At 40.2% G+C, this 14,104-nt stretch overlaps 1 protein-coding gene across 1 annotated transcript in view; it reads left to right on the forward strand.

Annotated features, from left to right (window-relative positions):
- Positions 1–14,104, forward strand: part of MUC2 (mucin 2, oligomeric mucus/gel-forming) — a 60,575-nt gene that overhangs the window by 11,940 nt on the left and 34,531 nt on the right. The window contains exons 10-21 of the mRNA XM_075065834.1: positions 862–972; positions 2,123–2,192; positions 5,921–6,058; positions 6,817–6,981; positions 8,089–8,183; positions 9,165–9,291; positions 10,144–10,399; positions 11,452–11,485; positions 11,736–11,870; positions 12,371–12,522; positions 13,098–13,236; positions 13,758–13,865. Coding sequence (XP_074921935.1) covers positions 862–972; positions 2,123–2,192; positions 5,921–6,058; positions 6,817–6,981; positions 8,089–8,183; positions 9,165–9,291; positions 10,144–10,399; positions 11,452–11,485; positions 11,736–11,870; positions 12,371–12,522; positions 13,098–13,236; positions 13,758–13,865 — 1,530 coding nt within the window. The remainder of the gene's footprint in view (positions 1–861; positions 973–2,122; positions 2,193–5,920; positions 6,059–6,816; positions 6,982–8,088; positions 8,184–9,164; positions 9,292–10,143; positions 10,400–11,451; positions 11,486–11,735; positions 11,871–12,370; positions 12,523–13,097; positions 13,237–13,757; positions 13,866–14,104) is intronic.

Consider the following 14,104-nt stretch of genomic DNA (forward strand, 5'->3'; position numbering starts at 1 on the left):
AACAGCATTTCAGAACTCCATCTAGCTCTCTTCCTTGGGATGTTAGTGGTCTGGTCTGGTGGTGACTTGGCCTTCCAGACAGGTCACACTATAGTTCCATCCCTTCTGAAGTATGAATGTCCCAAGCAATGTCTGACAAAGTAATAGTAGCAAATATAATGCCTTTCACTTCACCTGGGCTCTTCTTCAGTCTCAGTTTATTTCCAGAGCAGAAGGTCTCAGGGCTTCTTGCTGGAATCCTCCAGTAAAACCCTAAAAACAGACAAAAACAAACTAAGCAACTTCTGCCCATCTCAGACTTTAGTCTATCTTAGGCTTCCCTGAGTTCTCCGCTCTCCTGCGGAACTGTTATCCAAATGGCGGTCTCCTTGGAGTCCTGCTCCTTTTTCAAGGCTCATCCAAGAAGTTAATTGTATGCTTGTAGCCTTTGCCTGGTTCTCTTTCTGCCTGGATCCCATCTGGCCCTTCCCACAGAGATGGAAGTCCAGACCATCTCTCTCCTCCTTCCAGCTACACTGAACTCCTTCCTTGTACCCTGGCCTAGACCAAATGGCACCCCAGGTGAGGAGCATCTTTGGTGCCCCCCTTCCATTTGTTAAACTATTGAATACTTTATTTTTTTATTGGATTTGTAGCCCATTTCATGACCCAGGACCCCTAGCCTGAAACCCCAGGCTCTCACCCAGGTAGCCTGCCCCTAAATCCAGCCCTGTTCATCCCTGAGCCTGACACATACTCCAGGTGTAATAATGTGGGGGTAATAGAGCTCTCAGGCTCCAATTAACCCCTTCTCAGCCAGTGTGGGGTATATACAACCCACCATACTATACTAATTTATGTTTTTTTCTGCTTGGATTGCAGGGAGGTATAAATGACACTCACGCCCTCCTGGCAGAGCTGTCTCCCTGTGGCTCTACAGACAAACAGACCTGTTTGAAAACTGTTGTGCTGTTAATAGACCACAAAAAAAATGTAAGTGATGTGTGGGAGTCTGCTGGATGTGTGGATTCTCTCAATGTATTCCCCGATTTCTTTTTCCCTACTTACTTTTGATAATCTTTCTGTGAGGATCCTGAGTAAGGATGGTTGAATACAGAAAAAATAAAAAAAAAGTCAAAATGTTTATACAAATCCCAGATCAGATTGGCACTGCATAGTCTGAACAAGTTCAGAGTTAAAAGTTTTTGCTTGACTTTTTCTTCCTTCTTTCTTTCTTTTCCCTCTTTCTGCTTCTGCCTAGTGCTGGAAACATTGTGAGTCCGCTCTCATGGGATTTCCAGTCTGACTGCAAATAAGAAGTCCTTGATATTTTATTTTATTGAGATTTAAGTCCAGTTTTGCAGAGCTAAGATGTTCTGGTTAGGATTCAAACACTTGAATACTGATCAAGCCAAGTTTCTCAACTGTCTGAATTTCACCCAAGATTAATAGTGAGGGGGGACATTAGAAATTCTCACTCGTGTTCACTCTGCCCACTTGTCTAATCTATTTTTTTCTGTTCTGTCTTTCTGATTTATCTCTAATGCTCCCATCACCATAGTATCTAGACCTCTGTGTGTTTTTTCTCCTCCTTTCCTGCCATATAGTTCTGGTCTTCTTGGCTCTTGACAGTAACATTTGTGAAACTAGTTATGTTCCCAAAAGTACATACTAAAATTTGTCATAAGAATTTCCTGAAGCACTTCCCTATCATTCTATCAATGCTGTACAATTATGTAAAAAAAAACCAAAACACATGGCAAGGTGTGTGCTTATAGCAAATCCCCACACATGACTGGTGTCGTGTCAAATGTTTTCGGCCACCTGGCAAAGCTGATATCCAGAATTAGTGACTTTTTGGAAGCATTTTTTCTCTAGTAGAAACTGTTTTAGTACACATTAAAAAATTTGTCTAACAAACCCAAAGCTTTGTACATGTACTGGATGCTTGGGCAAACAGAATCTTCATTAGCTAATTAGATTGCTCCTTTTTTAAACTGTGACTAGAATGTTGAGTTCGTCTGCACAAAGTAGCGTGATCCCTTCTTGTCTCCCAAGTTTTAAGGTTGATGTTTGTGGTGTGCTTCCCTCTGCGTACATGAAGTTGCAGTAATGTAAACATGTTCTCTTTGCTTGCATGCAGATCTTGGTATTCAGATCAGATGGCACTGTGCTGCTGAATGAACTGGAAGTGCACTTGCCCCATGTGACAGGTAAGGAATGTGGTCACCTCTCCAATGCACATCTGATGTTAAGGAAAAAACAAGCTATTTATGTGTGAGAGCCTTGGATAAAAGAAAGGCAGAGAGGCATTTTCTGAATGTTTGTGCTGAATGAACTGGATTGCAATGTAAAGAGCTTGAGAGGAAGGGGATTTGAGAAAATACATTGTGGAATTTATGACCTAACCACCAGAGGGTGGTTCTGTGTACAGAGGCTAATCAGGAAGGATGGCTTTGTGGTTAAGGCACTGGCCTGTGCCCCAGTGCTGCACAGGCTTCCTGTATGATGTTGGGCAAATAGCTTAATCTGTGTGTGCCTCACATCAATAGATAGAAATGAACTTCACTGCCTGCATATATATTCTGTCTGGGATGAGGAATGTCATATTTAACCCATATACCCTGGTGAGGAGACAGAAAAAGTTTTTTGATTTATATCTATCACTTAAATTCCAACAAGAGGATCTTTTCCTTCTTGTTGCCTTTTCCCCTTTAAGTACTCCTTTCAAGGCTGGTGGTGCTGAGGACTGACCTTAGGTCTCTCTATGGCTGAACTGACATGGGCAGAAAGTTCAATGGAGGTATCAGCTTACATTTGGCTTATGGAGCTTTAATGGGGCAGTTACTTTATATTAGCGTCAAACAATACCCTGCGGTGAAGCACAGAGCATTGCTGATGGTGCCTAGAAAGAGTCACATTTAGCCTTCTTCTGCTAGAAAGAAGTTTGCAGTGATGCAGGATCCGTGAGGGTTATTGTGGGAGATCAGTAAACAGAGGATCCTGAAGTAACCTCCCCCCAAAATTTGTAAATCCTTTTTGCGCTGCTTATTGTGAATGTTTATGCTGCAGAGTCACCAGCTCCATGATCAGCACCACTTCTCAGTCAATGCCACCTCTACCAAAAACTATTCAGTTGCACAGATAGAGGGGAGGGGGGACAGACACACATGGAAGGAGAAGTTTGTAATTTGCCTGGTAGAAAGGATCCAGATCAAAGTTCTCTACAAAATGAGCAATATACAGGCCATATATTAAATAGCCTCACCTTAGCATATGACTCCTCTTGGGCAACATCACAGAGACACCAGTATGCATGGCTCTTCCAGTTTATTTATTTTGTAGGGCTGTTCTGTTGATTTTCCTACTCAGGCTTGATAGTGCTGTACTGCCTATATATAATACCTCCAAGTGTGTCAGAGCTCAGCTGTTTTTGAGTGTTTTATGAGCAGCTGGCACATACTGAGAGCTGGTTTAACATTCACCCAGTTCAGTTCCTGGGAATAAATATCCACAGCCCCAATCAGTAACAGCTATGGTTCTCAAACCTTTCCATATGGTGACACTCTTTTTCATAGTGGGACCCCTCTTCCATTTAGCAGTATGGGAAGGGAAGGGTAGTTACGACCCCTGACACCTGTTTGTGACTCAGGTTGAGAATCCCAGTTCTGGGGAATACAGGTGACTGGAAAACCCTATGCCAAAAAATATATGGATAGCCTCAAAAACAACTCTTCTTTTTGTTCTTTGGATGTGACTTCAGCATCACAAGCATCAATTAAGTTCAGCACTTGTATATTAGAAGCAGGGGCGGCTCCAGGCACCAGCACACCAAGCACGTGCCTGGGGCGGCAAGCCACGGGGAGCGCTCTGCCTGTTGCCACAAGGGCAGCAGGCTGGTTGCCTTTGGTGGCATGCCTGTGGAGGGTCTGCTGGTCCCGTGGCTTCATCAGACCTCCCACAGATGCACCGCTGAATCCGCGGGACTGGGGACCTCCTGCAGGCAAGCTGCCGAAGGCAGCCTGCCTGCCTTGCATGAGGCGGCAAAATACCTAGAGCTGCCCCTGATTAGAAGCAAGGAAAGTTTAAAAGGGAGTTCAGTTTTGGGATGCTTCTTTTATTGAAGAGCTACTTTTTAATATTTACAATTGAGTAGTGCTTCTCTTTGATATAATATGACATACCATCCATTCTTACAAAGATTTATGGATGTAGGATAAAAGAGGGAAAGCAAATCTCAGTCTCCATACTTAAGGGCATACATTGATCACTGGGTGAGGTCCAGGAGAAACGTTCCCTGCAGTGTAGATTTAACATCTTCCCCTGAGCTATCCAGCACTGGCTAATATCAGAGAGAGGACGCTGAACTAGATGGACCATTGGTCTATTCTGGAATGGCAATTCCACTCCTTATTTGGGGGATGTCCAGGGTCTTATCATTAGTTGCTCCAGATATTTTGTGTTAGATTGAATTGGTTTTAAAACAGGAATCTAACTGGAATATGTCGTCATTACAGTGGCACTAACTTTTGAGTCACCATCATTCTCCTCTCAGAAGGATAGTGGGAATTGCCCCTTTAAGTCACTGTCACTGCTGTCCCTTTCATTGTACCCAGCATTCACTGTGACACCTGAGGTACCAAACCCTTAAGTAAATAGACCAGCCCATGGAAGAACAAGATGATCTTCAAATAGAAACAGGAACAAATGGTAGTTAAGCAGAGGGCATAGGGAGGGAGACGCTTACTTATTGTTATAAGTTTCTTATTGTGACTTTTCCATAAAGCTTTTAACACAGAAGCATATAACTCAGCACTGTGAGCTGTCATGCCACAGAGCAGAGATTTGTTTGATTCCTGATTCCACACAGTCATCATAAGTAGCTGGGTTATTAATATAGCGGGGTCTGGTACTATAGCTAAGTGGTCAGTGTTCTCCAGAGCAAAATAAGAGAGGTTTGTGTCACCGGTCCTGAGTTAATTGTGCCTCTCATGCCCTCTCTCTCTCTGTGAGGGCACCCCACTTATGTCTCAGGCATTTAGCCTTCACCTTTCCTGGGGCAGGATCTCCCACGACCATCTCCCTTCAGATGGGGGCTTAGGCTGCAGACTCCTGCAATACACTGTGATCACCTCAGCAGATCTGACTTCAGTCCAGCACCTGCTGTTCTCTCAGTGACAGTGAGGATAGGATTAACAGTGACCAGCCAACCCTCATAAAGCCAAGTACTAGTTATTCAGAACAAAGGCATTTCAGAAAAAACCATATCTTTAAAACTCTGAACAGTTTTCTTGCATGTTTGGCTCACCAAACAATCAGCCGTCTTCCACGTGGAATCTCGGGTAGAGTTTAAAGTACTTTAGGCCCTCTCACAAAGCCTGTCTCTGGACACAGACTCAGGTGAGTTCTTGGATCAAGTGTGAGAGACTATCTCCCAGGTCAGGCCTGTTATTTTGTACAGTTTAAAGTCCTCTGCCTGTTAAGACTTTTTGAACTAGGTCAAACCAATAGATGTTATTGCCCAGAGGGTGCAAAACTTTACAAGAATTGTTACGTGCATGGTTTTGATATTGGGGATTTGCATTAATTATTATCCAGTGTCTTTAGTTCCTGTGGGGAAACATCCTTTAGCTCACCCATTGAGCCAGGAATACAATCACTAACTAGCGCATAATGATACATGTAACATTTATAAAGTTAATACAAAAGTCTTTGAATATTCCATGTTTTCATAGCATTGGATCTGTCAGAATCTGATCTTTGGTCCTCTGCCTATTGCAGTTTTCAGGGCAGATGGTGACTTGGGCTGCTCATGTGAAGTGTTGCTTTCAGCAGGCTAGTGTTCTCCTGTCTGCGACATTTCTGGATGATAACAGAAAGAGGTGATAAAAACAAATAAAAAATCAGGGAAGCATGACTTTTCTTTCCTTTTGTTTTCCAGCAAGCTTCTCAATTTTCCAGCCAACATCATACCATATCATTGTGCGTACCTATTTTGGTCTCAAGCTACAAATCCAATTGGTTCCAATCATGCAGCTGTTTGTGGTTGTGGATCAATCTGCCCAAGGAAAACTGCAAGGTAAGTGCACAATTATGTCTACTTCTAAAGGAGAAATGATACAGCAAGAATATTTGCAACTGAAGTGTGTGTGTTCTTAACATTGATGGTGAGATGTGTCTGTGACTGGCATAGCACGAAATTTCTAGCTAATGCATTGTTCCATACTAATTAAGATACTAAGGAAACTGTGTGCCTGTTAAGATACTAATATAGACTTAACAAATGAACACTTTTTTCATATTTAGTGATACATATTTTTTAAAAGAGACAGAAATGCTTATCTGGTTGAATATAGGAAGAAAGAGAGCAGAATCCAAAATTTCATGAGAGAATGGCCCCACAGCTCATATATTTTACAGATGAATTATTGATATTACACATTAAATAAACCCGTCATCCCCATGTCAATGCAGGATTGATCGCTGGAATATATTCCCCACTGCTTTGTTCAGTTTAGTTTTAAATTATTTAAATGGCCAGTCTTGGGAAACTAATCCATAAAAGGATGATAGGGAGAATCCCCCAAAACTCCAAATACCAGTTGAGGATCACCTGCTCCAGAGCTTGGATTTTTAAAGTGAGACCCCCGCAAATGCCTACTTCTGTGATTGCAGTGTTAATACTGAGTTGGAGGAGTTAATACTGAGTTGGAGGAATACTGAGTTTGACAATCTGACTGCTAGTCATGTGGCAATCATCCTTTTCCTTTTTTGTTGCTCTTTTAGAAGAAGAATGAATAATAATTATTTTTAAACATCACATTTTTTTCTCAACAGGTCTTTGTGGGAATTTCAATGGCATAGAATATGATGATTTTAAAACAGCTGGTGGGCTGGTAGAAGCTACAGGATCTGCCTTTGCTAACACTTGGAAAGCACAAGCCACCTGTAAAGACCAAGTGGATAATTTGGAAGACCCTTGTGCTCTCAGCTTTGAAAGCGGTAAGAATACTACATTTTCATAGAGCCTCTTTCCTCCAAATTCTATATCTCATACACAGTCAGTCAAATAGCAGTCTCAAAATAATAATCTTTATTTAGAAGGCTGATAAATTAATAATGTGTGTGCTTGTCTGATGTACTGTGGGCTTGCACACATCAGCTAACAGGTGCTTCCCTTTGGGAGTAATTCATTGTCCTGTGGTTAAGGCATGCAACTGGGCTGTGGAAGACCCAAGTTCAAGTCCTTGATCTGCCTGGTTCAGATGGTAATAAATACACAATAAGGATATTATTTCAAAATGCCATTAGTCAACTATGGGACCCTGGAGAATTTACTTGGTAATGTGTCAGATTCTTAATCTGAGGGTCCAGTGTTCAGCTTTCTGTTCAGGCAGTAGGTTTTAATCCAGTGGCTGGAAGTTTAAACTAGACAAATTCATACTGGAAATAAGAATATATTTTAACAGTGAGAGTAATTAACCACTGGAACAGTTTATCAAGGCTCCTGGTAGATTCTCTATCACTGAAGATTTTAAAAGCAATATTGGATGCTTTTCTAAAAGATCTGCTCTAGGAATTATTTTGGGGACGTTTTATGGTATGTGTTATACAGGAGGTCAGATTAGATGATCATAATGGCCCCTTCTGGCCTTTGAATCTGTGACTCTATAAAAGAGATGGAAAGTTCAGAGGGAAATTGCAGGGGCAACCCTGTGTCGAAAGACACAGAAGAAAAGTCGTTAATATATATCTGGAGTAGTGGTGGCCCTTCCTTAGCATTATTACTTCTTTTTATGTTTAGCTTGGATTTGTGATCCTCTGATCTTGTGTTCTGAGACAATTGGAAGCTAGAGGAAGACAATTCTGTGCAGGCATTAATAGGATATGATTTTCACTATGTGTTTGCCAGTAGGTATTTGAATCAGAGACTGTGGGCCAAATTTATAGCGATTCTGTGCAATCTCTCCACTCCCAGAAAAGTTTAGGGTTCTCATTTTTATCATTTTGTTGCTTGGGTCAGAATATTTTGCATAATGCAATGTGATAATATGGTGCAAGAGGGTATGATGCAAGGAAAATAATGCGTTGTTTCTCCTTTTGTTACAGAAAATTATGCTGAATATTGGTGTTCCTTACTGAAAAATTTAGAATCTCCTTTTGCCAGATGTCACTCAGCCATTGATCCTGTGGAATATTATAAGGTGTGGATTTTATACTATACTGACATCTTCTGGCACTGGTCTAATTACGTGTTTTACTATATACATATTTTCAAGTGATTATTTTAATTTGGCCAGAAACATTGGTTTAAATGTTATAGTGTCCAATGGCATTGTGTGCATCCCTGATCTTCTACAACAGGCTTTCTCACAGAATGCTAATTTAGAAGATGGAAATCATTGTGCTTTTTTGGGGTGGGGCTTGTGAGTGGTGAAAGGGCACTATAGAGTCTCATTTTCATATGAGAATTCAAGAGAGGCAGGAATACTGAGCCTTGGCAGTCACATGTTAAGCCAGCCCTTAACCATTAATGTGATCTATTCTGTGGCTTAATATACAGTAAATTGAGTTTATTTGATCCAGAGATAAACAACAACCCATTTATGTGTCATTTTATTCCTGGTCTATTTCCCTCTGCTTTGAGTTCTATTGAGGAGGGATAAACAAACCAATCTGGGGAGAAAAGAAAGAACCCCCTAACTTTTACTCATTTCTATTATTCAGTCTGAGCTGAACCTTTGTGAAGATCTTAACCCCTTCAGCTAATTTTTTTTTTTTGATTTTATTATGTTTCATTTCTGTGGGCTTATACATTTCTGGGTTGTGACTGATCAGGAATTAAAAGTATCAAAGTTCCCTTAAAAAAGGCTGCTGTTAGGAAGCTGACTAAACTTTGAACTTTCAAAAGGTTTGGCTGTTCAGATAAGGTTTGGCGAACTAGCCACATTTTTCATGCTTAATCAAATGCACCCTGAGCCTTTTTGGGTTTGGCCCTCGCTAATGGGTAGCTCTCTGCTCATCTACTGTGCTCTCTGATTATGGGAGTGAATGAAAGCCACATGGGAAAGAAGGTACTGGGTGTTCTACAGTTACTGTACTGGAGCCCCGGTTTTCACAGTCTTCATTTTATAGTTCTAATCCTCCTCCTGCAGGCTTGTTAACAATTTGCTTCTTTGTCCCAGAGATGTAAATATGACACCTGCAACTGTAAGAACAGTGAAGAATGCTTGTGTGGGGCCCTCTCCTCTTACGCAAGAGCCTGTGCCTTCAAAGGAATCATGTTGGGGGGCTGGAGACAAACTGTCTGCAGTAAGTGATGACACTGTAATCCCCTTGAAATCAGTCATTGGAATGGATAGAGTGCACCTGACTACAGTTACATTAACCTCACTGTTAAGGGTTTAGAAGTGCCTTGGAGATGCCCAATACAATTTAAGGAGACAGTGTCAATAATGTTGAATAGTTAAAGCTGCATTCTTTACGTGTCCTTTGTTTATAGGACAACTTCATAAACTGGGGAGTAATTATTTTCCCTTTCGTCATCTCCTCTACCACTTCACAGACACTGATCTCTCTTCTCTTTGTCCAGTGGACTATAAGCCATCATGGCTCTTGCATTTTATTTATTTTCCTGGTTGTGTACCAGCATTATCAATGGTATCATCAACACTGGGAACTGGGCTTTGTTAAATTGTGCTTCTGTTGGAGGATTATAGGGATATGAAGCAGCAGAGAAAAAGATATTATTATTAGAAAGCAAATTCCAGTAGCAAAAGATCAGTTAACTAAAGGGAAAAGAAAAAGAAACAATGCTACATATATATTGAATGAATCTCTTTTCATTACTTCCTCTACATATTCAACTCTCATTTATAATAAAAGAAATTATGCATGTTCATTAAAGGAAGAATATACCCTTTAGAATAGGAATAGTATTACTTCCTAGATGGTAATTTAAAAGGTAGGACAAAGTTAAGGCAAAAATATTTATTAATTACAATAATTTATTCCATAATACAATGAGAGGGAGTCCCTTTATTTTCACTATTACATACTGCCTGGGCAGAGTGATCAGAAAGAAAGATTTAAATTCTATAATGCCTGGTCAGGGTTTTTTTATTTGCCAGTATAGCAACCATTGGTCTTTTCCCCCCTCTCCAGACAAAGAAGTGTCCTCTTGCTCAGCATCTCAGGTCTTCCGTTACAATCTGACCACATGTCAGCATACCTGTCGCTCCCTTGCTGATGGCGAAAAGCACTGCTTGGAGGGCTTTATTCCCATTGATGGCTGTGGCTGCCCTGATAACACCTATATGAATGAGAAGGGTAACTGTGTGTCCATCTCCCGTTGTACATGCTACTATAAAGGGTCATACCTGGAACCTGGGGATGTCATTGTGAAACAAGAAGAACGCTGGTAGGTTATTTTATGGCTTGTCACTTGTGAATTGTGAAGGTGAAAGTCCCCACTTCTTGTCTTTGCTTATTAAATATACCATATATAGATATTGATGGTGATATCATGTAGATAAAAGGTTTATATTACCTGTCACCACCCTAACAGAACAAAATGTCATACTGCAGTAAGTTAACTTATTAATATGTATGGCATATCTCTTTATTTATGAGGTGTGTGGTGGCCTCTTGTGGTAACTATGGACCTGATCCTGCACCACTAAAGTCAATGGGGGTTTTGCTAGGCAATGGGGAAAAAAAGCTACATGAGCAATTAGAGGGTTTCTCACTGAAAACAGATTATTCTAACAGTTAAAACAGTTACTAATTGATACCCATTTAATTAAGATTGTGGAGTTCCAAAACCAACATGCAGGCTCCCAGAAGCAATAGTCTTTTGCATGAACTCCAGTGACTCATGCTGTGAATGGTAAAATATTTCCTTGCCTTTCAAGGAGGAGAGAACTAGAAGATAAGAGTACAAGCCAATGAGGTTATTGCATTTGACTGGAGTTGGCATAAAATGGTGATATGTATTTATGTGTATTTATTGGAGACTAAGGAGATACTCTGAAAGGGTATGACCATGTATTCCCTTGATTGTTAAAAGGACAATTTTGAGGATTTGCAGGATAATTTCGGGCCATTCTTTGAAAATCATGAATTTACCATCTGTTTATAATGTAACATTCAAAAGTTCTCCGGAACTTTCCCTCAAACTCACTATTAAATCTCTGTTGAAATCATGTGAGACTTCCTCCCCAAGGTGCATATTTTACAGAGGCCACTACTAAATATTATTCCACTAATAGATCAGTTGGGTTCATTATTACTTTAACACCTAAGAACATACCACAGCAACAGGGAATTTTTGACAGTCCAAAAGAATAATTGTCTGGCAGAAATAATAATCTCATTTGTTCATTTATGCCTCTGCAAATTGTTCTCAGATGTTTATCATTTGAAAATATTAAGCTTACATCCTATGAATTTCTATCTTCTCATCCTTTTTAGTGTTTGCCGAAATGGAATTCTCCATTGCACTCCAGTGAAGGATATAGATGACAGTAAGTGAAATGTTTTATAGAGAAACATCTCAGTTTCTCATTTGAATTCTCAACTTGTTTCTTTTTCCCTTCTGTGAAACAGTCACTACCTTTCACTTTGATTTGGCTGAGGATTTTACCTTGTATTAGAAAGGGCTTTTTCATTTATTATTTTTAAGGGGTACACGCTGCTCTTTCTGTCTCAGTATCTAATAACGCCCCATTTATTTTCTGTTCCCTTGATCTTCAAAGTTCACCCATCTAACATGGTATCTTTTTTTTACAGAGTGTCCATCCCCCAAGATTCACTTTGATTGCAGCAGTGTCAAGTCTTGGTCTTCACAAACCCCTCTGCAACTAAGCTGCCATACGCTGGATACTGACTATGTACGTTTTCATTTTACCTCTGACTATGGCATGGCTCTTTCTTTCTCTTAGTCCCTAAATGAAACAGTGCCAACACAATCTTTTAGTCTTTTCTCTCTTCTTTCCTTTTATTTCCATCCTTTCTTTTCTTTCATCATTTTTGTTCTAGTTCTCCACTACTTTTTGCCATCCTTTCTCTTTTCACTGATTAGTCTTCTCTTTTCTCAATAGGAAAACCATGGGTTAGATGGACAGACATTTTGTTTACAATACAGCGCTGTAGTTTTCTGTGTAGAACAAAAGTAAGATAGTCCGAACTTAACATCTCTGTAAAATAGGAAGGAAATTCTCAGGCACTCAGATACTAGAGAGATGAGACCGATAGAATTTAATAAATAAAAATGGCTGAGTATAAACCAGGGAATGAAGCACATGGGATGAATGTTTGTAGAAGAAGTGGGATAACAGAGAAGCTGTGTTTTCTTATGAAATAATATAATTTTTTCTCTTATTTTCTTTAGTTCCAGACAGAGTGTGTCTCAGGGTGCATGTGTCCTCATGGACTGATTGACGATGGCAGAGGGGGCTGTGTCAAGGAGAAGGACTGTCCATGTATTCATAACAAGCAGTTTTATGCTAGTGGCCAGACCATAAAAGTGGGCTGCAACAAATGGTAAGATGCTGAGAGTTCTCCTTTTTCCTTTTGATGTATGTTTCTTGTAATAAATGAATGGTAATGAAATGGTTTAAATACCACTGTGATGAGCAGGGTATAGGTATACAAGCCTTGATTCTCAGCTCCACTCTGGCTTCTTTGTGACCTGGATGACTCCCTTTGTGTAAATTTAGGTAATTCTACAAATATTAAGGTAATTATCTCTGTTTATCTCAGGCAAAATGGACAAGTGTTTAGGGTGATCACTTAACTGAGTTCAGAGTCCATCTCTCTGCCAGCAGCATCTCTGATTGCATAATAGTGTAATTTTTGGGTAGTGCTGATGCAGGAACAAAAAAGAGAGCTGTGCAGAGCTAACAACCGTGCTATAAATTCATCAGTGGGACAATTCCATGTGGGGACTGTTGATGAGATGGTGATTTATAATACTCTGTTCCATAATATTATGCATGTGATGGATTCCATGTTGTGTCAGCCAGCTATGTGATTTATCCTGCAGCTTCCAAAGCAGCATACATCAGCATTAGGCTTGACTTTTCAGATTTCATCCAACTCTTTTATTCTTTCCCTAGTACCTGCCGAAAAGGAAGATGGACCTGCACCGATAATGTGTGCTATGGGACTTGTACTGTATATGGAAGTGGCCATTATATCAGCTTTGATGGAAAACACTATGACTTTGATGGACACTGTGAATATGTGGCTGCCCAGGTAATGTCCAATGGGAGCCGTGAGCAGACAGATCTAAAATGAATGAAAAGTTCTACAACAACGTAGCTATCAGTTGGTTCTTGGACCACCTCTCTTAGACCCTTTTTCTTTAAGATCACTGTTTCTGTGGTGACTGCAGCTTCTGCCAAGTTAAATTCCATATTTTCAACAAATCCCAGCTATGCAAGGAAATTAATGGCACTTGAGTGAACATTTCTTCTGCTGATGTTGTTGCAGATTGTACGCAACTGGGCTAGCTCAACAATAAAAGTTGTCAGCTCATTAACGCTACTCCAAAACAAGTGGCTGATTCTGAAATTGGAAAACAAATATCCATATTTTTTGGGACATAAACTATTGTTTAATTCAGTTGTCCCACTTCTTTCTCGGTTAAATGGTGCATGCATGTGTGTGTGTGTAATGGAATTTGAAGAATGAATTTAAATTATTTTAGATTGAAATCAAAATAAATAATATGATTCCTTTCATTGACTTATGTTTCTTTATTCCACTCACAACAGGATTATTGTGGCAAGGATCGCAGTGGTTCGTTTAGTATCGTCACAGTGAATGTGCCATGTGGAACCACCGGAGTCACCTGTTCAAAGGCTATTAAAATATTTCTAGGGGTGAGTGGTGGCCCTGGATGGGTTCAGCCCTAGAATGCAGCTGATCAAACCTGCCCTTTGCTTGTAGTCATGTTGCTTGAAATTGAAAGTTGGCATAGCTCCATTAAAGTAAATGGAACTATGTAATTTCCACTTGCTAAGGATTTGGGCAGTGGTTTGGCAGTCTTAGCTTCATAATGAAGTCCATCAGCATCATCATTCCAATAGCTTGCCTCACTATGAAGCCAGTGCTATTATAT

This window comes from Chelonoidis abingdonii, chromosome 4, assembly GCF_003597395.2.
Source record: "Chelonoidis abingdonii isolate Lonesome George chromosome 4, CheloAbing_2.0, whole genome shotgun sequence".
Lineage (NCBI taxonomy): Eukaryota > Metazoa > Chordata > Testudines > Testudinidae > Chelonoidis > Chelonoidis abingdonii.